Source organism: Budorcas taxicolor, chromosome 19 (genome assembly GCF_023091745.1).
Source record: "Budorcas taxicolor isolate Tak-1 chromosome 19, Takin1.1, whole genome shotgun sequence".
Classification (NCBI taxonomy): Eukaryota; Metazoa; Chordata; class Mammalia; order Artiodactyla; family Bovidae; genus Budorcas; species Budorcas taxicolor.
The window spans coordinates 11,564,073-11,591,988 of NC_068928.1; the positions used below are offsets into that span (position 1 = coordinate 11,564,073).

A 27,916-nucleotide genomic window follows, 5' to 3' on the forward strand; every position below is an offset into this window, starting at 1 on the left:
CTTTCAGGGCTTGGGGGAGTTGAGGTGGGGGAGAGCCTTCCCCTTGGGAAGGGGACAGAGGTGATGAGTGAATCTCCTGCCAGCTGGCTTTGCCCATGCGTGCTTTAAACCCTTGAGCCTGGGAGCCACCACTGAGTCAGAAGGGCCAGGCAGAGACCCACACACAATCTGGGAAGAGAAGCTAAGGCAACATGATGGTTTTGAAACATGCAACTCAAGAGTGGGACAGGAGACCCAGAGAGGTTAAGAATGAGGGTGCTCAGGGTGAGGCTAGTCAGCAGCTGAGTACTGCCTCGGGCATCTCTTCCAACTGGGGAAGAGGTTTGCACTGCCTGGGAGTCTGGGTAGGCCAGGCAGCCACTTTCTTGGCCTGGCATTTAGGAACAGGGTATGGAAAGCAAAATCTTGACAGTACCACCAATGACAAGTAAGAGGCAAAGGGGGCAGAGGGGCCCTCTCCTAGTTTAGCCAGTCCTCCTTTCTCTATTCTCTTCTCCCCGTTCTTCCTTAGATAATCAATCTACTTTCTTCAGGTCATCAATTTTGAAACCTACCCATTGCCCAAACCAACCCACAAAAAGCTGAGGCCAGTAACTGACAATCTCTAGCTTCAGTGTGGGGTTGAGCAGTTTAGAAAAGCACTCAGCACAGATTCATTACCAGGCATGTTAAAATAAATGTCACTATCACTTAGGTGCTAGGCAGCTAGGCATTATTTATTTATATGACTGTGTCAGGTCTGAGTTGCCACAGGTAGGGTCTTTGTTGCATCATGCAGGATCTTTCCTTGTGGCGCACCGGCTCTCCAGTGGTGGTACATGGGCTCAGTGACTGCAGAGCACAGGCTTAGTTGCTCCACAGCATGTGGGATCTTAGTGCCCCGACCAGGGATCGAACCCACATCCCCTGCATTGCAAGGCAGATTCTTAACCACTGGACCACCAGGGACATTCCAGCAAGGTGTTCTTATACATTACCTTTTTAACCCACAGTTACCCTGTTAGGTAAGATTATTATCTCTATTTCAAAGAAATTGAGGTTCAAACAGGTTAAGGTCTACCTGACTCTAGAACATTTGCCGTTATCCCCCCATACATCAGTGGTTCTCAAAATGTGGTCCCTGGACCAGTGGCCTTGGCATCACCTGGGAATTTACCAGACATGAGAATGCTGAGGCTCTATCCAGAATCTGATATTCTTTGGGAAGAGCCCAGCCGTCACCCTCTAGGTGATTCTGATGCAAGTTTGGAAACAACGCCCTGCAGTATCCTACCCCCTTCAAAGATTCGGGCAAGCCGAAGTTCTTTTGTAATAGGACGTCCAGACTTTCAGATGAATGAAATAGCCTCTCTCCAGAGTTTAGTAAAGACTTTCATCTAGTTCTCCTGAAATCTTTGAGGACAAATGAAAAGACCAGTGAGAAAGGAGGCTGGTAAAACGTGACAGTGTGTCTTCAATCCAGAGGCACAAGTAAGACCAATAGCAGTTGGACAGTCAAAGAGTGCTGATTAACAGGTCAGTACAAATCTGGCAGGAAGTCTCCACCAAGGAGCCGCAGGAGTCCACCCAGTTTGACTTTTTACTCAATGATATGGAAAATGACATGGCATCAGCTTGGTAGGTGCCACAAACTGGAGGACATGGTAAATACATCAGATAACAGAATGAGGACCAAACATGATTTTGACCAATCAGAAGGAGACATAGATATGAAATCCAGCACACGATTGCCATGTATGGTTGTGTAGGCTGTTGACTACCCAAGTGAATTCTTTGAGTTGAGAAACTAAATGGGGGCTGAAATTCAAACAGCGCTTCACTTAATTCCACTCAAAAGGGGAGGAACCTTTAAAAGATTCAAATCAAAGGTATTTTATGAATTTGCAACATGCTGGCTCACCTTTTTCTACTGGAGTAAAAAAATATACATAACATAAATTGGTCATTTTTAAAAAATTACAACAGCTGGAAGTGTCTATTAAACTCTTTTTAATGTAGCACCATTCACAGTCGGGCAAGATTCTTGATTTCAGGCAGGGCAGAGTTTTGCATGTGGGTTTCATGGAATATGTAGAAATTACCTGGATAAGCAGTGGCTGCTGAGTCAAGGATCAGAAAACTAGGGCCACGTGAGATCTTGTTCTTGCATCAGCTCCCTCCCAGGGCACCAGCCATCACTTGAAGCAGGCATCCTTGGGAGAGCTGGCTATGAGTTGGCAGACATCCGACATCTCATCCACATACAACTGGCAGATGAAGAGCTAGCTGGTCCTTCTCCTTCATGGATTTCCCCTTGTCAGAAACCTAGGGCACATATTCGTGGGGAGGCTGCAGAGCGTCTGTGAGCTGGGCTTTGGTGTATAATAGCTGCCTGCCACCATCCCCCATCGCACACTCCATCATGGAGTCCAGGGACACCTTGGGAGCTTAGATCTGCAGGCAGCACGGCTTCAGATTTTTCTCCATGTCATCCATTTCCTCCATGCAGACAATGATCAGGAATACTGAGTTCTCCAGCTGGTCTAACCAGCAGGCCTCCACCTTGCTAAGCCGCACTCCTGCTCACCATGGTGACACGTGAACTCCTGCACGCTGCTGACGTTTCGTTCCTGAGCGTTTCTGTAGGGCACCGAAAGAACACTGAGGGTTTTCTGGACCATCAGTTGCTATGGGAGGAGCTCTCGGTTGCTATGGGAAGAGCTCTCGGTTGCTATGGGAGGAGCTCTCAGTAGCTATGGGAGGAGCTCTCGGTTGCTATGGAAAGGTACCAGCAGCCAGAGCGCAGCTCACACCGTAGAGCTCACACTGATGCGCAGGGCAGCAGGGGGTCAGACTCTGGAGGCGCCTGCAGCCACAGCTCACTGGCCTTGCAGGGGGCTGCCCCCTCAGGGAGTTTTCCCAGTGGGAAAATATTTTTTCCACTCTGTTTACTGTTCTTTCACTCTCTTGATAATGTTTTTTGAGGTACAGAGATACTTAATTTTGTGAAGCTTATCTATTTTTTTTTCCTGTCACTTGTGCTTTTGGTATCACATTTAAGAAACCATTGCTAAGCCTAGAGTCATGAATATTTTCCTGTATAATTTCTTCTAGGATATAGTTTTAGCTTTTAAACTTAGGTCTTTCATCCCTTTTTGAGTTTGTATATCATATAAAGTAAGAGTCTAAGTCCATCCTTTGTATGTGAATATCCACTTTTCCTAGCACCATTTTTTGAAAAAACTGTCTTTTCCCCATTGAATGACTTTAGCTCCTTCATGGAAAATCAATTGACCATAAATTTGAGGGTCTGTTTCTTGGCTCTCAATCTATTTCTTTAGTCTATATGTCTATATGTCAATACCACACTGTTTTGATTACTGTAGGTTTGTATTATAATTCGAAATTGAGAAACCTGAACCTTTGTTCTTCTTTAAAAAAATTTTTTTGGGGAGGGGACTATTTAGGGTTGCTTGACATTCTACATGAATTTTAGGATGGATTTCTCCATTTCTGAAAAAACTACTGTTGACCCATCACTTTTGATATTTTAAAAAAAATCAGTGTCACCTGTCCATAGTGGAGAGTGGAGAAGGGATCTGGCATAGAAGCAGCTTGAGCTAATATTGCTCCGTGGCAGCCAAAGAATGAGTGACATTTTTGTTGTTGTTCCGTCACTCAGTTGTGTCTGACTCTTTGTGATCCCATGGACTCTAGCCCATGAGGTTCCTCTGTCCATGGGATTTTCCAGGCAAGGATACTGGAGTGAGTTGCCATTTCCTTCTCCAGGGGATCTACCCTACTCAGGGATCGAAACTGTGTCTCCTCCATTGCAGGCAGATTCTTTACCACGGAGTCAGCAGGGAAGCCCCAAGTAACTCTGGACTCTGTTTAAACCAGTACAAGAGGAGAGAGGGCCCTGAGGCCTGTGTTCCACCCACTCAGGCCCATATTTTTCTAGAGGACTCTTGAGACCACAGATACTGTCTCTAGGGACAGGATAATATATACTGTGAACAGTTCTCAGTTGAGGAAACTTGGGAGATGACCAGGTAGAGTTAGAGGAAGGGGTTGTGTGTGTGTGTGTGTGTGTTCAGTCACTCAGTCATGTGCGACTCTTTGTGACTGTATGGACTGTAGCCCACCAGGCTCCTCTGACCCTGGGATTTCCTAGGCAAGAATACTGGAGTGGGTTGCCATTTCCTACTCCAGGGGATCTTCCTGACCCAGGGATCAAACCTGCGTCTCTTACATCTATCTCCTGCATAGACAGGCAGATTCTTTATCACTAGCACCACCTGGGAAGGGGTTGTGTGGTAACTTTCAAATATTTGGATGGCCCATCCTACCCAAACTTTCTCTCTCTTCTTCTACCTATAAAACAAAAGCTTCCCCTACAGATGAATGAAGACGAACAAACAATCTGGAGCTAGTCAAGGCTATCCTGTTTCTAACCATTGGTGAAGTTTTTAACTGTTAGATCTGTTCAAATCTGTAACAAGCTGCTACCTTGGGAGGTGGTGAGCTCTGCATCATGGACAGTGTCCAAACAGGGCCCAGGTGATGGATGACTGATTCAGTATGGCAACAGGAGTCAACGACCCCAGAGACCGTTTCAGTCATGGAGCAGGGTTTATAAAAGATCCTGTCTGAGAGTGTGGCCTCCTTCTCCTCCCAGAGCCTCTTCTCTGTGACAGGTGTTGCAAGAAATGCTGGGAATGACATGGCTGCCAAGAGGAATCTACTTCAAGTGATGTTTCAATGTCCCTCGAGAAGGAGGCAGAGTAACAAACAAAAAGAAAAAAGAAGAAAAATAAATAAATGAAGGAGACACAGTGAAGAATGTCCCTGGTGGTCCCATGGCTAAGACTCTGCACTCCCACTGCCGGGGCCTGTGTTCCAGCCCTGGTCAGGAAACAACTAAATCCCACATGTGGTGCCACTAAAGATCCCACACGCTGCAACTAAGATCCTGTGTGCTGTACCTAAGACTTGATGCAGCTAAATAAATAAAGAAATATTTTTTAAAAGGGAAGGCAAAGTGACGTTCTGGGAAGGGCAGACAGACATAGGTCCCAGCTGGGGCTCTAGTTATACGGTGCTGGCAAGTTACTTTATCTCTCCAAGACCCAGTTTCCTAATCTGTACAATGGGAGAATTAATACTGACTATAACTGACCGTACGCATACTGTCTGCCCCCAGACAGTTCTGGGGCACCAACTCCCACAGCCTCATCCTCTTGCTTGCAGATCTGGCCAATTATGGTTGCCTTCCCCTTGCCCACTAAGTAGATATGGAACCCTCAAAGGAACCGGTCAGAGTCTCCGCAAGTGATCTGCTCGACACACAGAGAGCCAGGCCTCTCTCTTCCCCTGGGATGGAGTGATGTAAAAGCCACCTGAGCCTCAAGTGCTTTGGGCGTCTCTCCTGTTTTGTGGGGAGAATGTGCCTGAGAGTGGAGCCAGTACAGAAGAGAGTCAGCTTAAGACCCAGAGCTAATGAGAGATGTCCTGGACTACTCTGACTCCCTGGATCCAGCTATGCCTGAAGTCCATGCCTGCTTTTACCAATTATGTAAGTAATAAATTCCAGGTTTGGCTTGAGCTAATTTGAGTTGGGCTTCTGTCAGCAGGAATCCAAAGAACTTTCTGCAGAGCAGTTGTGTGGATTCAGAGAAATATTGCCAAGTACCGGGCACTTAGGCAGGCATTTTGGGAGAGCCCAGCAAGCTGTAACCATAATGGGTAACAGTGGCGGATGGGAATGGTGTGTTTGAGACAAGTGAGTATGTGATTCCCACGGTGCCAATCAGCATTTCCTTGGCTTGTTCTGAGGGGCACAAGGGGCAATTTCCTCTCCTCTTGGGCCACAAAACTGGATTTCTATAACCACAGTCACCCACAGCCAAGCTCCCTGTCCCACAAAGAGGCCCATCTGCGGTGGGAGAAAATGACACCAACCCAACCCAAAGAGAAGAAATGACAGAGGAGGCCAAGAGCGTGAGAGCCGGGGACGGCCATGCGCCCGGCCACCCGTGTTCTGAAAGTGGGCTGCCCCCTCGCCTGTTCTCCAGGTACCACATGAGCCAACAAACTGCTCTTTTTCTTCAGCTTCAGCTGGATTTCCGTCCCTTGCCAGCAAAGGATTCCTGACTGACACGCCCAGAGGCCGGCTGAGGTGAGGCCGTAAAAGAACCAGTGGGTTGGCTCTGCGGCTGGGACCGTCCATGCCTGGCTCCCGCGTGGGAAAGGCTGGCTTCCTTGCCTGTCAAGGAGCTCTCACATCTGGTGTCTCCCCGGAGGGGGACAGATAAGGCCGATGGAGGGTACTGATGTCACGGTCAAATGCCCTCTCCAACCGCCACCTCTCAAATCCTCTGAGTAAACTGTGCCCATAAGCCATGTGCTATCCGGTAGGTGGGCCAGTCTCAATGACTGCATGGCCTCCTGCCGGTTTGGAGGGTGGGCTGTGTTCCCCTGCGCCACTGGAGGGTGAGGGTGAGAGCTTGAGTACTCTGGGCTGAGCCCCCAAGGCAGGTTTGACAGGTGGAGAAGTGCGCGGGGCCTTGGTAATACTCAGGGTGCCCCCACCCCCCAGCCCCCACCACGTTCTGCCCTGGGTGCCCAGCAGAGCGCCCTCCATCTCTTTATCTGGGTGTCACTCGACAAACACTGAGCAGATGCTGCGTGCCCGGCGTTGTGCTAGGAACATGATGACAACCATGAGCAAAGTGAAGCTTACGTTCTAGTGAGGGGAGACAGTCAATAAAACAAGTTTAAAAATCCATAGCATGTATGATGTTAAAAATGACAATGAACAGAGGAAGGGAGAGAGAGAGTGGGGAGGATGAAGGTGGGTGACTATTTTTACAAAGGTCGACCAAGGACAGTCTCAAGAGAGACATTGGGAAGAGAAGCGGAATGTGCCTGGCGTGTTCAAGAAATGGCAAAGAATCGCTGGTGGGAATGGAAAATGGTGCAGCCATGTTGGAAAACATTTTAGCAGTTCCTCCAAAAGTTAAAGTTATCCGTTGAACCAGTCAAGTCCACTCCTCGCCATAGACCCAAGAGAAATGAGAACATGTGTCTACCCAAAGACGTGTACATGATGTCCACAGCAGTATTATTCATAATAGCCAACAAGTGGAAGCAACCCAAATGTCCATCAATGGACGAATGGATAACGAAAATGTGGTATATCCATGCAATGGAATATTATTCAGACTTAAAAAGGAATAAAAGTGCTGATCCCTGCAAAGGACAACATGGATAAGCCTTGAAAATATTATAAGTAAAAGAAACTAAGTCACTGAAAAACAAATGTTGCATGATTACGTTTATATAAAATGTCCAGACTAAGCAAATCCATAGGGACACAAAGGAGCTCAGTGGGTGCCAAGGGCTGGGGTCAGGGGTAATGACGGCTAATGGGTCAGGATTTCTTCTGGGGTTGAAGAAAATGTTCTGGATTTGGATAGTGGTGATGATGGCACAACCTTGTGAATGTACTAAAACCACTGAATCATATACTTTAAAAGGATAAATTTTATGGCATGCACATTTTAATCTCAAAATTTTTAAAAGACATTAAGAAATAAGGAGACCAGTGCCCCTGAGAGAGGGAGAATGACGTCTGGAACACAGCAGTGTAGAAGTTGCGCAGGGGCTCAGGGGGCTGGCTCAGTGGTAAAGAACGCGCCTGCCAATGCAGGAGACGCAGGTTCGTTCCAGGGTCCAGGAAGATCCCACATTCCAAGGAGCAGCTGAGCCCTTGGGCCGCAACTACTGAGCCTGTGCTCTAGAGCCCATGACTGAGCCCACGCACCCTAGAACCCGCGCTCCGCAACCAGAGAAGCCGCTGCAGTGAGAAGCCCGCACCCCGCAACCAGAGAGTAGCTCCTACTCAGTGCAGCCAGAGAAGAGCCCCCGCAGCAATGGCGATCCAGCACGGTCAAAAATAAATAAATAAAATTATTTTTAAAAAGCACTCAGTGTGTACTTGAAGTGACATAAAAGCGAGACTAATTAACCCCGTTGTGGCCCCCGTCTTTTCCCCTGTGGGGAAGAGACCTCTGGATCCTCAAATGGTGAGAACCAGCGACCACAGCTGTCTGTGGGCCTGGTTAGTTCAGATTTCTCCACAGCTGAGGATTCTCACTCAGTCCCTCCCACTCCAGGGGACAAACGGAGGAGCTCTGGGGAGGAAGGGCCACCTGATTCCAGGAAAAGGCCCCTGATGTGAAAGGAGCCCTCCCAAGCTCCACGATCTGCTGCACTGGACCAGTCCTTCGCTTCTTCCCCCTTGTGGAACCTGCGCTGGGCCCTCTGAACCGCAGTTTTCCTGCCCATCATTGGGGGGAAAAGGGAAATGAGCCCTTGGCCCTGGCCCGGGGCTTGATGGAGTGAGAGGAGACCATGCCTTTGTGTGAGGGGGGCCAGGAAATTCTGAACATCTGAACCGACGCCCTGGGGCCCAGGTCAGGGTCTGCTCCCCGGCTGCTGATGGGAGCTGCCAGCAGGGGAGCCCTGGGAAAAATAAGTTTCCACCAGTGATCTGGAAAAGCGGGAAGGGCTTGGAAAACAAGGCACTGTCCAGAAAGATGGGGAGGGGGTGCGGGCTGGACAACCCTGGGTGTTTGGAGGTTGAAGTGCAAGGACATGAGGCCACAGAGACTCAGACACAACTGAAGCAACTTAGCAAGCCCCGAGGTCACCGTGCACGCCGTCAGGGTGGCCCCGTTTCCTCCCGTCCTTTGCAGGATCCGCAGACGAGTTTATGTCAGAGACCCCGACACTTGAGGCTCAAAGGGTTAAAGCCACAGAGCTAGAGGTGCGGCTGGGAATTCAGCTCAGGTCTCTGTGGCTGCACAAGGTCCTTGCTCGTATTCACGTTCCTCAGTGCCATCGTCTGGCCGCAGGACTAGCCAGAAATCAGGACGGCGGCACAGAGGGCAGGCCCGGACCCCCCACCCTAGAGGTCGGCAGGAAACCCCTGTCCTGAAATCGGCCTGGAGCTGAAGGGACGAGGTTCCAGGTCCGACTCCACGCCGGGATGACTCTAGACCTCCACCTAGTGGTGAGAGGAGGGTACTGCCGCACCGACCACGCAGCTCAGTGAGACAGGTACAGGCAGGTCAGCAGCGACCCACTCTCTAGCAACAAACACCGCCTGTCTGGGCCTGGGGTGAGGGAGGCCCAGAAGAAAGGGCCTCTTAGGAGGCAGAGGAGGCCCCACCAGCTGGCCCCAGTGGGCTTCACTGCCCTCCGGATTTCTCTGTAGCAGCCTGGTCAAATGTCGGGGCTCTGTGCTCAGCCACAGACCCTCCAACACCCAGCCCCCTACCCCCACCCCCTAGCCTGACATCCAAGTCTAGGACAGGTGCCCCTGGCTCAGGGACTTGGTGGTCTGTCACCCCAGACGGTAGGGTCTCAGTGGCCCGAGGTGGTCTCCAGGGTAGAAGGGGTCACCCAGCTCTGGTGGGCTCAGCCCTGGCTGCTGCCCAGGCCGGGGGAGAATTTGCCCTGCCCCCAGATGGCCCCCAGGTCCCATCCTTAAGCTCCTCCAAAGGGCCAAGTCCTCCCCAGGAGGGGCAGGGAATCAGCGTTCACTGCACCAGGTGCTGCTCTAAACAGCCCCTCATTTCAGCCTCAATCAACCCCAAGAGCTAAATACTATAATCTCCAGTTTGAAGAATCGATGGGGAGGAGTAAACTAATTTGCCCACATCACAGGTTCATTGAATCAGTTCAGTTCAGCCACTCAGTCATGTCTGACTCTCTGCGACCCCGTGGACCGCAGCATGCCAGGCCTCCCTGTCCATCACTGACTCGTGGAGCTTGCTCAAACTCAGGTCCAACTATAAAATGATGTGAGCGACACCCACTCAGAAGGGAGAAGGCCAAAGGGAAGGTTCTTGGAGAAGAAAGTGATTCCAGGCAGAGGGCAGGGCATGAGTGTGAGAAGTCTCTGAGGCAAGGCCAGAAGGGTTACCCCAGACCTGGGTAGGCGGACAGTGGGGTGGAGGTGTGCGGGGTGGGGCTGGGGAGAGGTGGACTGGGGTGGGGGGGGTTGTAGGCAGGACTCATAAAAGCCCCTCTCCCAGGCTTGACCCCAAGAGCGCAGGAAGACTTTGGAGGGCGTCAAGTGACCTTATCTGGTCTGTATTTCAAGAAGGTCCTGCAGGCAAGAAAGATCAGTGGGTAGACATGCTGGGAGAGTCCCACTGGTCCTGGGCAGAGGGCATTGCCCTGGAGTCGGGGGATGAGGGACGTTTTTGGCTCAAGGCAGGGGTTCAGAGGCAGCAAAGACCCAGAGGCCAGAGAGCCCCAGAGCCCTTGGGGAAGAGAGTCACCCAGGGTGGCTGGAGAGCAGGGTGCGAGGGCTGGGAGGGCCGAACGTAGTCCATTCAGGCTACTGTAACAAAATTCCAGGCTGGGTTCCTTGTAAACAACAGACATTTCTTTCTCCCAGTCCTGGAGCCTGGAATTATGAAATCCAGGTGCCAGCATGCTCCGATGAGGACCTTCTTCCGGGTCGCAGATGTGGAGGAGAGAGTCTCTTTCTTTTCTTTTTTTTTTTTTTAAACTTTATTGAGATACAATTTATGGGGTATCTTTTATGACAGCACTGATCCCATTCAAGAGAACCCGATCCTTACAACCTAAGCAGCTCCCAGAGTTTCCACCTCCTAATACCATCACTTTGGGAGTTAAGTTTCAACATGGATTTTAAGGGGACACAAACGTTCAGACCATACAGCAGCCTGGAGGCTTCTCCTGAAGAGACAAGTCCTCAGGCAAGATACCTGCCCTCCCCCAGGCCTCAGTTCCTCAGAAGAGAGAGGAGGAACTGTCTTTAGTCGACTCCAAGTGAACTGCAGCTACTGGTCCAGGGCCGGGCACACACAGCCTGAAAGGATCAGGTAAGGGCTTCTGGAGGGGGCATGTCATTCATTCACTTATTTGGTCACTCATTCAGCAAATGTTTCTTGCACCGCTTCCACGTGTTAAGCAGTTTTAGGTCTGGAGACCCAGAAATAAGCAAAGCAGACACCAGCACTGCCTTGCAGGAGCCAATGACCTCATAGGAAGTGTGTTAGCCACTCAGTCATGTCCGACTCTTTGCGGCCCCACCGACCGCAGTTCACCAGGCTCCTCTGTTCATGAAAATTCTCCAGGCGAGAATACTAGAGTAGGTTGCCATTCCCTTCTCCAGGGGATCTTCCAGACCCAGGGATGGAACCTGGGTCTCCTGCATTCTTTACCATCTGAGCCACAAGAGAAGCTCCTAGGAAACAGAGACCCTAAACAAATGTGTCCCTTCCCAGAGGAAATGTGGCAAGGCCAAAAGGCAGTGTGGGAAAGGGGTTGGACCTAGCAAAGTGGGGCAGGGGGAGAACCTCAGAACTTCAGAGAGGCTGGAGCTGCCTTCTCCATGGAAAATCACCCCCACCAAGAGGGTGTAGGCTTGTCTCTATGTGTTTGCATGCACAAATGTCTGTGTGGTAGGTACAGGTATATGTCTGTAAGTGTGTCTGTGTGTGTCTGTGGGCATTTGTGTGTCTAAGTGTGTTTCTCTGTATGTCTCTGTGCATCTCTCTGTGTGTGCAGGTCTATATGGGTTTGTATGTGGTTGTTAAATGCATGCCTGTGTATGTAGGACTGTCCATATATGTACACATTTGTGCGTCCGTGGGGGGGGGGTTAGCATGTTACATCTGGGTCTCCATGTATGTGCATGCATGTGTGTGTTGGTGTGTGAGTGGCAGGGTGACCAACTGGGTGACTTGCTACAATTTAAAGAGTTTCTTAGAAGTTGACCTATCAGTACGAAAGTCAGAACTGTAGGAGACACAATCACATCAGAGTTGTGGGAAGCCAAAGCTGGGAGGGTGGACAGCCCCTCCAAGGAGGAAATAAGACCCAAAGTGAGTATCACAGAGTGTGCATGCTCAGTTGTCTCCGACTACATGTGGCCCCACGGACTGCAGCCTATCCGTTTCCTCTGTCCATGGAAATTCTCCAGGCAAGAATACTGGAGTGGGTTGCCATTTCATTCTCCAGGGGATCTTCCCGACCCAGGGATCAAACCCATATCTCCTGCATCTCCTGCAGTGGCTGGAGGATGCTTTATCACTGTGCCAAAGTGGGACAAGGCTAAATTAGAAGGGGGGTGGCCTGGACTGAGTACCCAGTGGGATGGGCAGCAACTCTCAGGGCTCCAGGAAGGAGCCCAGGCTTGGGGTTGGCCAGACCAAGCCATGACCCAAGACTTGCTTCTTAGCAGCTCTGTAACCTTGGGCAGGTCTAAGCCTTGGTTTTCTCCTCTGTAAAATGCGATGAGCATATCCACCGCCCAGCTGAGAATGAAGTAAGAAAAAGCATGCCCAGCATGGGCACACGGTGGGTTTTCCACAGCTCCTCCCCTCGGGCTGAGGAGAAGGTGTGGAGGGGCCAGAGGATACCTTGTTCTCTAGGGGATGGAAATGAAGAGAGCAAATGTGCCTGAGCTTAGCACTTGCTGGGTGACGTCACCTCTGCTACGGTTTTACCCAGAGGAAGTCACTGCCCCTTGGGTTGGGGTGGGGGGGCCTTTGCTGGGCTGACATGAAGCAGGGTGGCCACACTTCCCCTGATGTCCTGGTCTTGGGCTCCGAGCCAGGCTGCTTCTCCCATGGACACGTGGCCTGGTGGCCAAAGAGGGCACCCGGCCCCTTTGCCCTTTCCCAGCTGCAAGGCTGACTCTCACCCATCATCACTTCATCAGCTAACATTTCCAAGGAGCAGGCCCGTGGGATTGTGAAAGAACTCTTCCTTTATTTACTGGATGGCTTGGGGGCACGTCACTTCACCTCCCTGAACCTCACTGTCATCGGCTGTGAAATGGGGATTCATCATGAACACCCTGCCAATGAAAAAGAAATAGTAAAAAGAAAAGGGGGCTTCCCTCGTGCCTCAGATGGCAAAGAATCCATTTGCAGTGCAGGAGACCTGGGTTTGATTCCTGGCTCTGGAAGATCCCCTGGAGAAAGGAATGGCAGCCCACTCCAATATTCTTGCCTGGAGAACTCCATGGACAGAGGAATTCTGTCCTAGTCGGCTACAGTCCATGGGGTTGCAAAGAGTCAGACAGGACTGAGTGACTAACACTTGACTTTCAGTGAAAGCCCATACACAAAGGTGCTTCGACTGCCCCCCACCCCCGACCCCCGACCCCCGACCCCCGACCCCCGACCCCCGACCCCAAGCCTTACTCCAGTTAAGGAATTAGCCCGTTGGGTTTCCCAGGTCTGGGAGGCACCCTTAAACAAGAGTATCTGAATGTCCTCATGAGTATGTACCTGAATGAGTATCCCCTTGTCTCTTTTGAAGAAGTCACAGTCAGCGAATAAACTGCCGTGCTGGGTGCCCAAACCACCCTCCATCAAGATACGCCTCTGCTGCAGCGTGTACCAAGGTGCCCTCTGGCTTGGATGGGGGAGGAACCACATCCCACAAGGATGCTGGAGGCAGCTGGAGCCAGCCGGTTCCGGAAGTGTTCAGGACCTGGAATGTGATTTCCTAATTGTGAATTCATTCTGGCCACCAGCCCTGCCCCCACCCCCAGGAATCTCATCAACAGCCTGTGTGGATGACCCGGCCCATGTTCCAGGCTTAGGTTCCTCAAACTTAAATGGAAGTGGAGTCCCAGCCTTTTATCTATAGACCAAGACTGGGGTTTGGAGTCTTGGCAATGGCAGATCAAGATCACCTGGCCGCTCACAGACCAATTTGATTTTACTCCAAAGCACTTATTTTCGGGAGGAGGATTTGGGGCCCAGAGGAGGAAGTCACATTGTCGAAGGTCATTACACATTGGAGGACATTCAGGTACAGCGAGTCAGAGCTTGACTTTATACCTATCCTCCCAGCTTCAGCGGTAGATGGACATGGAGAGGACTACTAAACTTCCAGGGTTTGATCCTCTCCTGGGTTACGCTGTGTTGAAGGGGAAAGAGCTGGAGGCCGAGTACAGGAAAGACACCGGCTGGGGTCACACAACAAGCTGGTGAAGTGTGTCCTGGCTTTCTAGCTGTGGACCCTTAGTTAATAAGAAGGGAGGTCATCTCTGGGAGTGAGATGACCAGAGCTCCTCCGGGGACCTTAAGGATCAGCTGGAAGCAACCTTTCAACCCCGCCACCGAAATCAACTTGGACCTCACACTCCCTCCTCCCCATTCAAGCCTGACCCAGAACCTCGGTGGCTTGTAAACCCAACCCTGTCGGGCTGACTCCTGGGGCCTCCTCAGTCCCCACCACTGAAACAAAGCAGACCTGAAGCCTCCCCAGGCGTCTGGCACCCGGGCCTACGCGGGCAGGACCCTGGGGGTGAAGCTTTGCAAAGTTCTCCCGGGCGAGGGGGTGGTGGTGGCGGAGGGTGCATCCTGCCCGCCGCCGCCCTCGATCTGGGAGACGGAGTGGGGGAGGTGAGCTGGGGGAAAGCGCCTCGGGGGACCTCCGGGCAGGAGGCACCCTGGGTCCGGCCCGTCCCTTCACCCCACACCTTCGAGGGCCCCCACCCGGCAAAGCAGTTCGTCCAGCGCGCGACGAGACCAAGCCCATAGCTCCGCTTTTGAGACGCCGGGAAGGCGGTCGTCCGGCGGCCTCCGGCTCCGGCGGGGAACGCGAAGGCTCCAGCCCGCGGCGCACGCAGAGGGCGGCCGGGCCGGGCCGGGGCGGGCTTGGGTGGTGTTTGCAGGTGGGGCTTCGCAGGCCAGGAAACTGGCCCGGCAGGGCGGTCCCAGGAAAAGGGAAGAACCCCCCACCCCATCCCGAGCCTCGGGCAATCCCATCCTTGTGTCTGCATCCTCTGTCTGGAGTTTCCTTCGGGTGCGCGGAGCGCCTCGATCTCTCAGCGGCCTGCGTCCACCCCCTGGGCCTGTGGCCCAGTCTCGGAGAGGATCCTGCCGCGGCTCTGGGTCCAAGGTAGGCTCCAGCCCGGGGGCGGGCTGCCCGGCTGCCGCTCGGCCCCTGGCCTGGAGCGCCATCTGGTGGACATGTAGGGGGTTGCCACGGCCTGCGGACAGGGCCGGCTCCCAGTCGGTTCTCCGCCCGGTGCTGCGGGAGAGGGGCGCTGGGCAGAGGGGCTGCCGTCGGCTCCGGGAACCAGGTGCTTCAAGGAAGAAGTGAGCGGTAGGGGGAGAGGGTCCGCGCCTCCAGAGAACACAGAAGGAGCTCTAGGTGCAAACCAAAGTCCCCGGCGCGTTCTGGACTGAGACTGGGATGTATTCAGCGAGCGTGAACAGGTTGCACTGCCAAGGACGCGCGCAAGGCAGTGCCTAGATAGGACCGGAGCTCAGGCTCCGTCCCCTTGGCCCCTGACCCCCGGGAGCGCACAGGTCTCCCCTCTGCTGCCCAGGCCCTCGGCCCCTCGCCGGACCGTGTAAATGCCCGGCTGGTGCTACGGACTTTGGCGTCCAGGGAAAGGAGAGGACAGAGTGGGATTGGATTGGGGGTGCTTCCGAAAGCCGGGAAGAAAGGCAGGCCCAGAGTTTAAACCTCGGTTTCACCGAGACTGTCCCCTGAACCGTCCCTTTTACTGGGACTTGGGGAGGAGGGCGGGTAGGGGCCTCGAGCTGGGGCTTTCACCTGTGGGGTGTCCTGGGGGCGCGTCAAACTGAACGCACCCCTCTGGCTCAAGGGGTTGCCCTGCATGGGGTACCCTGGGGAGGCCGGTCCCAGTTCTGCGTCCTTGGGGTGGGATTGGGGGAGGGCCGGGCCACTGGTGCTCAAGATTTCCTCCGAAGATAGGAGAATGACTTGAGGGCTGGGGAGACTTGGATTGACAGAAGAGAAAGCGAAGTCCCTTTGGCTTCCCAGGGTGGCTAGGATGGCAAAAAAATCCGCCAGCGATGTGCGAGACCCCGGGTTCGATCCGTGGGTGGGGAAGATCCCCTGGAGGAGGGCATGGCAACCCACTCCAGTATTCTTGCCCTATGGACAGCGGAGCCTGGCGAGCTACAGTTCACGGGGTTCACGAAGAGTCGGACACGACTGAGCAACTAAGCACAGCACAGGTCACGCAATCATTGCTGCCTAGCCGCTAGGGGTCTCATGGCAAGCCCCCTCCTCCCCCAGCCTCCAAGCTCCCCTGTGAATCACACTCCTAACCCCAACACCGACAAGCACAACTCCCTCCCACACCCCCTCGGTGCCAGCGCTCAGCGCCCCGCGGCGACGCATCAGGTCAGCAGCGCCCATCACGCCCAGATTCGCTGGTCCGCTGGGGATCCTGCCGTCTAGGGCACCCCCCGCCCCGGTGCCAGGCCCTGAAGGGTTAAAGAGGCCTTGGGGGCACCGGAGCGGCGGGACGCGGGGCGCCTGGGCTAATTGGCGACCCGGGAACAATGAAGGCGGGGAGGCGGGTGGCTTAATTGGGATAGAGAGCGCCCTGGCCTTTGTCTGAGGCCCGACCGCGCGGGTTCCCGCAGCAGAACGCAGGAGGCTCGCAGCTGGGACCCAGCGCACGGCGGCGAGGGCGACCCCGGGAGGGGGGACAGTGAGGTGGGGGGCGGCGGTGACGGGGGAACGGCTCCCCAGGCTGCGCTCGGGGCCCCGGGGCGTCTCGGGGCCCTGGAGGATCACTCCACCCCACCGGGGCGCTGCAGCCGCCCTGCGGCGAGAAGGCGGCCGCCACTAAGCCGCTCTGCGCGGCCGTGACCGCGACCCTCCTCGGGAACCGGGTCTTCCCGCTGGCGCGGCCGCGGCGCCAGCTCGGTGCTGCCCCCTGGCGCCAGCAGCCCACTCCGCAGCCTCTTCACCACTCTCCCTGCAGCTGCTGCTGCTGCTGCTGAGCCGCTTCAGTCGTGTCGGACTCTGTGCGACCTCATAGATGGCAGACCACCAGGCTCCTCTGTCCCTGGGATTCCCCAGGCAAGAATAGTGGAGCGGGTTGCCATTTCCTTCTCCAATGTATGCCTGCATGCTAAGTCGCTTCAGCCGTGTCCGACTCTGTGCGACCCCATAGACAGCAGCCCACCAGCCCGTGGAAGTGTCCATGGGATTCTCTAGGCAAGAATACCAGAGTGGGTTGCCATTACCTTCTCCCCATTCTCCCTAGACAGTGAGAAATCAGAAGAAACCCACGCGCCCCTCTTCAAATGTTAGAGACCTCCAATAAACACACTGTCCACGCAGGGTTTTATTTGAGCCGAGAAAGGGGCCTTTCTGCCCTGCCCTGGTCCTGAACTGCCCTTCTGCACGCCCGAAGGTCAGAGGCAGGGAAACTCCAGCCCACCCTCCCCAGAGCCGGAACAGTCTTCTGTGCCCTCGCACTGGTTCACGGGCCGACACCCTCCCCCGAATTCAGCGTGGCGTGGGGGCCGGCTCCCTCTCTGGAAGAGGAGGACACGATTCTCTTCTTTGCAAATGGATGAGCCCACGAAGGTGTCCAGGGAGCCTGGAGGCCAGTTCTCCTTCACCCTTCCTCCATCTTACCGTCCCTGATGTCCCTGGTGAACTGGAAGCCAGCGCCTCTCGGCCTCGGAAGTGCCCAGGTTGAGCTGCCTGCTAAGCCAGGGCATCATGGACACTCACACGCTTCAAAAAGAGGAAGCAGCTGGGAAGGGGTGATGCTGAGGAATGGGCAGACCCCGCGGTGGTCTGAGGGAATGACTTGCCGCTCTCCCACCCCTTCCACTGCTAGGATTTGGGGCTGGAGACGCCTGTCGGCTGGGTGAGGAGGGGTGGAGAGGCCGTCCTCCTGGGGCAGCAGCTGTCCTGGCAGACTCGGGCCACTGGGAGCGAGGCCTAACGGCGACTGACACAGTGCGACTCCCTGCGCGATCTCCAGCTGAACCCACTATTGTACAGGGGGAAAGTGGGAGAGGAAAAAAGAGCCTCATGAGCCCCAGTCTTCATACACTGCTCCCCACCCCCGAGAGAGATAGATGATTTCCACGGGAGGACCTTCAGTCTAGACTCTGCCACTCCGGTCAACAATCCTGATAGGAGAGAACGTGTCCTTTTGAGGTTCAGGAGACGGAGGGATAGAAAAGGATTCTAGGTTCTCGGTATTTGGGTGGCCATGGCCAAACCCCTCCTCCGGAGGGAGAGAGAGAGCACCCGTCTTATCAGCCCCCCTCCCAAGCCAGAAGCTCCGAAAGGAGATGCAATTCCACGGTGGCGCGCGCCCCAGGCCGGGAGCCGGGAGGCCAGGCGCGGAGTGGCGGACGGCGGAGAGCGGCCAGCAGAGGGAGCCCGGCCCCCGGCCCGGCGGCGGCGGCGGCGCTGGACGCGCGCGGGGGGCTCACGGCGGCGCGGCGCCTCCCCGCCCGCCCGCAGCCCGCGCCGGCGCCGCCCGGCCTCGCGGCTCCGCTCGCGGCCCCGCCGTCCCTGGGGGAGCCGCCGCCGCGAGCCCCGGGCGCCCGCCCCGCCATCCCGGCCTCCGGTCCCGCCTGACGCGCTCGCGGCGCCCCCTTGCCCCGCGCGGCCCACAGAGCGCACTGCGCCGTTCACTTCGCATTGCAGCGTTTTATTGTTTTCTCGAGTTTTTGTCGTTTTCGTCTCGCTCCGGAGCGAAAAGTGAAAACCTGAGGTGGAGCCCGCGGGCCGGGCGAGCAAAAAACGCCCGGGCGCAGGGGCCGAGGGGCTGGCGGGGTGGAGGCTTCTCCGGGGGCCGGGGGCCCTCTCCCGCAGCCAAGGACCTCCTCCCCACCCCCCAGCCCTGTACAATATAGATGCTCATGTAAAAGGAAAAAAAAAATTATAGGCTATGAGTTAATCTCTAAATATTCTGTACACAGCAATGTACACCTTTGAATAAATTAATACCAATTTGCATATTCTGGGAACCTTAAAGCTTATTTACACAAATTACCATTTATTTCATAAATATCTCTTTTTTCCCGCCCCCTGGGGACTCAAGGCAGAAATGCCACTCCCTCCGCTGACCCAGGGGTGGGAGGGGCGCCTGTCCGGGAGAAGAAATGGAAGGACTAAAGGAACAGGCCCCTCTCAGCTCAAGTCTACACTGACTTCGTCTTCACTGACCTCAGCTCCCCTCACCCCAGATTCTCCAGCGGTCCGGGGCTCCAGGATAGGGGCCTTTGGAGCTTCCTCCCTGACCCCTGCACCTTCTGGCTCCCCAGCCAGCCAGCCCCTGGCTGATCCGGGGACGAGGCCTCCCCCATAGCGCTGGAGGAACCCTGAGAGGCCCCGCCGATGACACCTTGACACCAGAGCAGACCTGGACCAAATCCAGTGGCCCCAAAGCGACTGTGTTCCGGATTCCTTGTGAGGCCCAGGGAAATGTCCCAGGCCCCGGCTGGCCGATCAGGGTTTCATTCCGGCTGCAGCCCGCTTTCTCTCCTTTATTTAAATAAATACCCATTCTGTGCTGTACACGTCCCAAGCAGCAAGGAAGGCAACCCAGGAGGCCTGCGCGGTGGCGGCGGCGGCGGCGGCAGCGGCAGCGGAGCAGCAGGGCGGGCCCCCTCACTTGGGCGACTCCCTGCCAGGGGAGAGGGCTCGCTGGCTCTCCAGCCCACTCACCAGTCTCTGAATGCTCTGCAGTTCACTGGCCGCCTCTTTGGCCGCACCGCCGGGCGACAGGGCCACGCGGGCCGAGGCCCCCACTTTGCGGAGGGCCAGCTCCGGCAACGGGCTGGGCTCCCGGCTATTGCCGCCGCCTGCAGCCTTGGAGCCCTCCGCCGCCAGCCCGGTGGTGAGGAGACTAGTGCTCGGTGGGATGGAGACCGGGATCTGGTAGGGGCTGAAGCGCAGGCGGGGCCGGGCACTGCCCAGAAAGGGGCTCCGGGACAGGGAACCGGCGGCAGCCGCGGCCGCGGCCGCAGCGCTGGTGGCTGGCAGAGCCGAGGCCGCGGCCGCAGCGGCCGCCATGTAGGTGTAGGGATAGGGGAAGAGGCCTCCGAAAGTGGGCATGGGGATTCCCTGCAAGAAACAAAACAAGACAAGGGTTAGGCATCCCGCCTGGGGTGTTCCTGGGGGTGATCTGGGTGCTGGTGGCCGGGCAACAACTGGGAATCCTTGCCCTACTCTGCTCAGGAAGACCGGTGCTCACATAACCTTACTCCCCAAAGAACGCAGGTAGTAATGGGCCACTATGCCTATGTCCAAACCCACTTAGAGGGGAGCCCACTTAAGGTTATGTTTGGGAGTGGGCCCTACCAAGCTCTGTGCCAGGTATTACTCTAGGAGTAAGGGAAGGCCATTACAGGCAGCTGAACTAGCAAAGGGCCTTGGGGGAAGAAACAAGGCCAGCTGGGGGCCAGGTGGCCGGCAGGTAACTTTGGCTGTGTTGGCAGGGAGGTGCCGCTCGCTTCCAACAGTGCCCTGCCCTGCCTTTCTATCCACGGGTGCCCTGAAGGGCTGGGGCCACGTAGGACTGGAGGAGCTTTGTACACTCTCCCTTCCTCTGCCCACCTGCTCAGGGGTCTCCTGCCCCGGCCAGGAGAAGGCTCCAGATGCCAGTCTGTTCATAAACTGGCCTGAATGCAAAGAACTCCCAGCGGCTCCCTAGTGGCGGCTGAGGAAAGAATGCAGAGTCTTTGCCTGTGGAAAGCCCAGTAGCTGGGAAACCCTGCACAAAACACTGCCTGCGGCCCAACTTTTGGATTATCTGACCTTTGGGATCATGGTTCCCTCCACGGAGTACGTGGGTATATGGGGAGGAGGGCAGGAGCTGACTGAGCTGGGCTTCCAGGAGCCTCAGGCCTGGCTCAGGCAGGGAGAAGGAAGGGAAGTAGCTTAGTCAGGGATGACAAAATACCCTTCCTGAGAAGGTCAAGCCCTACTGAGCATTCAGACCTGGCATCTCAGAGGAAGGAGGGGGCTTCAGATCTCCAAGGTTCTGTCTCTTTCTGATGGCCATAGGAAGATCCCCTGGAGGAGGGCATGGCAACCCACTCCAGTATTCTCGCCTAGAGAATCCCCATGAACAGAGGAGCCTGACTGGCTACAGTTCATAGTCGCGTAGACTGAAGTGATTTAGCACGCACAGTACGATGGCCATAGGTGAGCGGTTAACCACTAGCAGTATACCTAGTGATGCCTCCTGAGTGCTGAGTGCCTGTTCCCTGGCCTTGCACCTGTTAACCAGGCTGCCTCTGGAGGCCCTGACTTCCCTGTGACCTCTGCGATGCCCATGCTCAACACCAGAATTTGTCTGGGGAGGAGGTATTCACATACCTCCAGGCAAATTAAACCTCCAGGCTCTGAACTCCACTTTCTGGAGGCTTCCTTACCAGCTCAGAGCCCCAGATACGTGATGCCAGTGCCTCCAACGTTCACTCCACACACCCCTGATGCTGAGCTCTATTTAAAACTCATTTCAGAATCCCTTCCCCCACTTTAAAAATATTTGCTTCTGAACCGAAGGACCTAAACTCCTATTTTCCTTCCCTTAAGATAAGATCTTAAAGGTTCAATTTGCCAGAAACCTCAGAGGGAAGAAAATGAATGTAGAGATTCCAAATCTTTCTACAGGGAATATTCCGCCCAAGCAACCAAAGAGGCCACTCTCCCCTTCGGATCTTCTAATTTTGCCCGCAGTTTCATAAGCTCTCCCCTGGGAGCTCAGAATTTCGACCTGGGCCTGGAGGACTGAGATGTGTGGCTGGGGGAGTTGGGAGACTCACTGTGGGGGAAGGAAAAGCCCTGTCCTTTGCCAGGTCGCTTCCTGAGGGTCTGAAAAGAGCCCGAGACATCTGGGAGGTGGGTCAATTTGGTGGTCAGTTATCCAGAACACACTGCAAATTCTCCTACTTTTTTTGTCCAGCCACTTTAGCCTTTCCGGGACTAACTGTGGTTCCCAAGAAAAATGTCCTGAGGCAGGCCAGGCAAGTGGACTTACAAAAGCTGGAGGCAGCCCCAGTCAGACAGGGCAGAAAGAGTCTAATGGGTCCCAGTATTCTGGGGTTAGAGGGAAGAAAATAGGTCCAGAGAGGGTCAGGGACTTGCCCAAGGTCACGCAGGAGTCAGAAGCAATCTCCTGGCCAAATCCTGGACCTGGTCCTGGTCTCCCAGAAGCCAGGCAGGTGTGGTTCAGAGGGCCCACCGGGTCTCCCCAGGAGGGAGTCCTTGCCGGCTGGAAGCCTGGAGCGCCTTCAGGCCCTATGCCTTCCTCCTCTGCCCGCCTCGGATTCCCCTTCCTTTCTCATGCTGCTGCCAGCTCACAGGCCTTACCTGAGATGCCAGCATGTGCTGGGAGAGGTGGAATGGGAAGGGCCCGGCGGTGCTGGCCGCACTCCCCGCGGGACCCAGCCCGCCCGCGTCCAGCCCGGTGGCGGTCCCTGGCCCGCCGCCTCCGCCACCGCCGCCGCCGCCGGCCACCGAGGCTAGTAGGTGGCCCATGCCCATGGCAGAGAAGGCTCCGGGCCCCATGGCGAACTGTCCCGGGTGCAAGAAGAGCGGCTGGCCGGCCCCCAGCGGACCGAAGAACTGCTGCCCGTGCAGGTGGCCGGAGAAGGCCAGGCCGGGCAGGTGTCCGGCGCCCAGCGGGGACGCGCTGTCCGTCTGCACCACCAGCGGCGCCAGGCCGGGCTCCTTGCCCTCGCCCGCCTCCTTGCGCCCCTCGTCCTTCCGCCGGGCTTCGGCGCGCTCCTTCTCTAGGCTCCTCAGGCCGAACGGGCCGTTCCCGCCGCTCTCGGCCGGCTCCTTGCCCCTCTCGGGGCTGCGCCGCTCCCTGGCGCGATCGGGTTCGGTCAAGCGAGGGGGGCTGCTGCTGTCCAGGGCGGGGCTGCGGCCAAGCGCCGGCCCCGCGCGCTCCTCGCCCAGCCGCTCGGGCTCCGGGTCACTGTCCGCGGCGCACGACTTCTCCTCGGCTGCGGGGAGAGAGGATGCGCGGCGTTACCGGCCCGGGGACAGACAGGCGCGAAGTCCGAGCCGGAGAGACGTGCACAAGCCTGCTCTCGGGAGGCCACGTCGGAGGAACTCCTGGAATCTCGGGGTAGTAGGGGTCACCCCATCCAAGATCCCTTATTTACAGTGGGGAGGAAAGTGAACCCGGCAGAGGAGGCCTTGCTGCCGCAGTCACACAGCGCCAGGGCCCTAGCTCAGAGCCCAGAAGGGTCTGCGGGCCACCAGGGACCGCACTCAGGGGAGGCCTGGGGTAGAGGCCCGTCCCAGACTCGCCGCTGACGCTCCCCCCAGGCCTTTAGTCAGCCAGATGCTGAGCGCCAAGCCAACCCGGCGCCCGGGGGACACCCTGCCCTTCTCCTCCCGGCCCCACCCGCACCTCTGGTCCGGTGCAGGCGCAGGGGACTGGGCGCCGTCCCCGGAGAGGGTGGCGGTTCCCGCGCAGGGGGAGGGTCGCAGGACGAGGCGTCCGACTCCGCGCCGTCGCGCTCCGGCTTGCAGTGCTCCTCGTACAGGCGCAAGGACGGCAGCGTCAGCTGCTTCCTGCGGATGAGCCGAGGGAGCGGGTCTGAGCGCAGCCCACCCTCTGGGCCCCTGCACGTCCTGTTCCCCCAGGCACCCGCCTGCCGGCAGCCCCGCGCACCCTCACCTTTTCTCCCGCCGGCCGTTCCCGGTGTCCCGGAAGCCCTTGGCAAACGGGTTGTTGTCGATCTTAAGCTGCGTGATCTGTGGGGACCAAGGGGGCGGCGCCAGGTCAGGCTGCGGGCTCTTCTAGTCTGGCCCGGGGCACCTGGAGGTCAGAGGCTGCTCGCCCCAGAGAATAGCCCCCGGGGAGGGTACCCTGGGTACCTGTCCACCTGGGCTGGGCCGCCCCAAGCCACAAAGCAAGGTGAGGTCGGCGGGCGGACGTCGAAGAAAGCGACCTCCAAAAACTATTTTCGAGATATAATCCCTCGACTTGCACACACAAGCCCAAAGCTGTGCACCCCGAGTGGAAATCTGTCCAAGCGAGCATGCAGGCCCACCCGGCCATTCGAGTTAAGGGAACCCCGCACCTGAGCAGGAGCACACGGACAGCAGAGCACACCCAGGTCAGCAGACACACATGTAGACAACCACACGCACAGGTCCACGCACATGCAAGTACACACATGTAAAACAAGTGCCCAGGGAGTCAAACGAATTCACACGCCTCCACACGGATTCAAGGCACTCCAAATGGTGCACGCATATACCGGCCCAGGACAGATCGGTTCACAATGACAGAAGAAAAAAAAAAGAAAAAAAAAATACGGCCGGCAGGACACTCAGACACTGTACTTCAACCCAGAGGGGTGCACACAGAGAGGGTGTAGAAAGAGAGCAGCCAGGAAAAGCCCTTCCCCTTGAAGGAGAAGTCGCCGAGCACATCCCAAGGGGTCCCAGGCCTGAACTGACCCAGAGAGGGATGGGGGGCGGGAGGGGTGGTGGCTGTCACCTGTCCCCCCCACCCCCACCTCTGGCTCGCCCAGGAGAGGGAAAACTAGGCCCCAGGTTCCCAGCAGCCGGAAAGCCTGGGCAGATTGCCTCGGGAGCCCTCTTTTCATTTAAATTCCCATCCCTGAGCCAAGAAATAAACGAATAAAATGTAAAAATGTCAGCGCGGGCCCGGAGTCTCTGCTAATTGCTAAGTAAACATCCCCACCCCAAGGAGCGCCCAGCTGTTCGCGCGCCCCGGGGAGCGTGTGCGTACGTGTCGCGGGCTTGCGAGAGAGAGTCCGGGGGGTTTCGCTGGGTGCTGCGCTTACAGAGACTGGGGGCCCGGGAGCCGATCGTGAGGGTGCGGGGGGCGGGCGTGCAGGGGGCCGCGGGCGGGTGTGAGTGGAGGGTCGGAGGCCGCCCGACCCGCGCACCTTGTCGTTCTGGTAGGCGGTGACCGCGATGAAGTCGGTCTCGGGGAACACGTAGGTGCGGAACGTGCTGTAGGGCAGCTTCAGGATGTCGTTGGCTCGCACGATGTGGAAGCGCGGTTGGTACTTGTGCATGGAGTTCAGGATGGTCTGCAGGGAGGGCGAGGGTCAGCCGACAGCCCCCAGCCTGTCTCCCGAGCCTTTCTATTCTCTGGGGGCCGGACCTCCTGCCATTTTTCTCAGTCTCTCTCACGTTCTGCCTTTCCCACTTCACCCCCAAACCTTCCCCCCTTTTCTCCTGTCTTCTCTACTCCTTACCTCCCCATATTAATTTTTATTTCCCTCCCCCTCGATTTTATCACAGTTTCTCTTCCCATTAAAAAAAAAATTACCCCAGCTGGAAACCGAAATAAAACAAAACCCACTACCATTCCACTCTTAACTTCTCTTCCTCTTCATGTCTAAGCCCCTAGTAAACTCAGGGAGAGAAGACTGGAACCTTTGCGGCCTCACCGACCTGCCCTACCTCTGGATGGGGTAGTCCCTTTAGCCCCATGAACTGCCCCTTCCCATTCACTGGGACCCTGGCTCAGGCAGAAACGGTGAGAACCCCAAATTCCCTTATCCCAGGTCAGACATCTGCCTGAGGGAGGAGGAAAAGGTATGGAGGGGAGTTGTTTGAACTTTTAAATCTCCTCCTTCAGGGATGGGGCTGGTCTTGGGGAAGGGTGAGAACCAACTGAGGTCCTGGGCCAGTCTTCCAAGCTCAGACCCCAAAGACCAGCGGCTCCACAACCCGTCCCAGCTGCACCTGCCTCCTGCTGGACTCCAGAAGGGAGTTTGGAAGGCCTGAGATTTTGAGAGTTTGGAAAGTGAGATTGTGGGCAGCCTGGAGCTTAGTGGCCACGAACCCCAACATTCCCCAGGCTTGCAGAGCAGAGCCTCTGCGTCCAGGCAGCAAAGGCCACAGGGCAGTGATCTGGGCAAGGGCACTCTGGGGGTTCTGCGAGCACTCCCCTCTGGGGAACCGGGGTCTCCTCTCCTCCCCACCACCCCCTGCAGTGCTAGGTCCTCGACCCCCAGGGCACTTGGCCTGCACTCACGAAGCCGTGCTTGTCCGAGATGTTGTTGGTCAGCTTCAGCTTGTGGAAGGCCACCGGCTTGGCCATCCACTGCTCCCCCGTGGCCGGGCTGTCCGGGTGGATGTACATCCGCTTGGGCATCTCGGGGTCGGCCTTGCCTGCCACCATCCAGCGTGAGTTATGGAATTTATACCGGCAGTCATCAGCGGCCACAATGTCCATCAGCAGGATGTATTTGGCCTTCTTGTCCAGGCCGCTGACTCGCACCTTGAAGGGAGGAAACATCCTCCTGCGAGAAAGTGAAAGAGGGAGAGGTCAGGGAACCCACTGGATCTCGAAGACCCCTCTCCCCCGACGCCTGGAGCTTCGCCACCCGTGTTCCTCTGTTACCCTTGCCTTGCCCTCTTAGGAAGGTCTGGGAGATTCCACCTGTGGTGGTTATTCCTAGGAGATCTTATTTCTGCCTGTCAAGACCCTCTTCTGTTATAAGGCTTGCTCTCAGCCCTGTGCTCAGGTCTAGTGACCCCTTTTTTCTCCCTCATCTGAGATGAAAGCCGAGCTCCAAGAAAGAAATCCAGGGCCTTTGCAAATATACCCGCTTCTCATGAACCTCCCTGAAATTCGTTCTTGGGAATATGTCCACTTAGGGCCGAAGCTCTCAGAAGTGCAGTCGGGTGTTTGTTTGGGGGAAGGAACTGGGTTACAGCAGCAGAACAAGGACCCTGACCCTGAAGTTCGGGCGAAGAGGGTGAGTGAGCCGAGGCCTGGATTCTCTGCTTCCGAGCCAGAGGCTTGAGCGGTTGGCGATTGTAGCTTTTCTTCCGGCTTCAGGGCCTAGGGAGCCGTGTGCCTCCGGAGCTCCTGGCTCCTCGGCCGGGACAAGGCTCACAGGCCGGGTCAGGCTGCGGCTGGGTCAGCTCGCGGCTCGCGGCGAAGGGCCGCGACCGGCGGCAACTGGAGGGCCGGGCTGGGCCTAGCAGGGGTGAGAGTCTCATTCCGGGCTCCGGGGTCGGAGGAGAGCTTGGGATACGCCGCATCTTCGCGGAGCACCGAGCCAGATTCGCCTCCGAAGCAGGAGAGAGGGGTCTCGGGGCTGAGGAGTTGCGGCCGAGACCGCTGAGACCCTCCAGGGCCGAGCCGCGGGGCCTCCCCGGCTTTGGGACTCTGAGCGCTGGGGGACTATTCTGCAGGGGCACGTTTTCGTTTTCATTTGGGAGACTTCGATGCTTCGTTTTAAAAAAAAAATTCGTTCGGTGCCAAATGAGAAAAGTCGACTCGATCGTCTGTGCGTGGCTCGGGGGCCGGAGCCGAGAGCCGGGAGTCGCGGGCGGCGGGCTCGGCGCTGGCCAGTGCTGTCGGGCTCCCCTCCCGCCCACCCGCGCGCCCTCCGGCCAGCCGGCCGCCCTACCTCCCGGACTTGGTGATGACCATCTCGGTGCCCAGCTTGTGGAACTGGTCCCACAGCTCCTTGGCCTCCAGCGTCACCTTGGGGTCGTCCTCCACCTCGTCCTCGGGCTCCAGGCTCTTAAGCGAGCGCAGATGAGCGGCGGGCGGATGCGGGCCGAGTGCCGAGACGTGCAGCCCCGCCTCGGCCGCCGCCGCCGCGGCCGCCGCCGCCGCCGCCGCCCCCGCCAAGCCCGGGTCGGGCAGCGGCTTGGCCAGAGCGCCGGGCGGCAGCGCGAGAGCCGGGAAGAAGGAGGGCTGCGCCGCCGCCAGGAAGGCGGACATGGGGAAGTCGGCCGGCCGTGGCGCGTGGAACGGGTGGTAAGCCATGGCGCTGGCCGCCAGCGCCGGCTCTCTCATCGGGACATCCGGCCCAGGCGCCCGGGGGCCGGGGCCGGGGGCGCGCGGCTCGGACCCCCGGCCCGGGCGGCGGCGCGCGCGGAGGAAGGGCGACCCGGGTGGCAAGCGCGGTGGCGGCTCCTCCCGGTTCCCCGTCCAGCGCACGGCGAGGGACGCGGGGCGCTGGGCGCGGGGGCGGCGGGGGCTCTGCGCGGGGCTGGGCTGGGCTGGGCCGCTCCGGCGCCGGGGACCACGCGCGACTGGTTAGATCTTGTCGTGATCTCTGGAAAACTGTGACTATCTCACATGTCCTGCCCTGCTCGGATCCCC

The 27,916-nt window shown here is 56.9% G+C and overlaps 1 protein-coding gene and 1 pseudogene across 1 annotated transcript; both read right to left on the reverse strand.

Annotated features, from left to right (window-relative positions):
- Nucleotides 1-2,174: 2,174 nt before the first annotated feature.
- On the reverse strand, nt 2,175-6,382 carry LOC128064810 (gamma-interferon-inducible-lysosomal thiol reductase-like; annotated as a pseudogene).
- Nucleotides 6,383-17,539: 11,157 nt separating this feature from the next.
- Nucleotides 17,540-27,607, reverse strand: TBX2 (T-box transcription factor 2). Its single transcript, XM_052658220.1, has 8 exons — nt 27,213-27,607; nt 25,826-26,093; nt 24,726-24,872; nt 23,483-23,559; nt 23,213-23,376; nt 22,162-22,799; nt 19,510-19,908; nt 17,540-17,818 (listed from the first exon to the last, which is right to left on the reverse strand). Exons 1-8 carry the CDS (start codon nt 27,605-27,607, stop codon nt 17,540-17,542), a joined length of 2,367 nt encoding a protein of 788 aa, XP_052514180.1.
- Between the last annotated feature and the right edge of the window lie 309 nt (nt 27,608-27,916).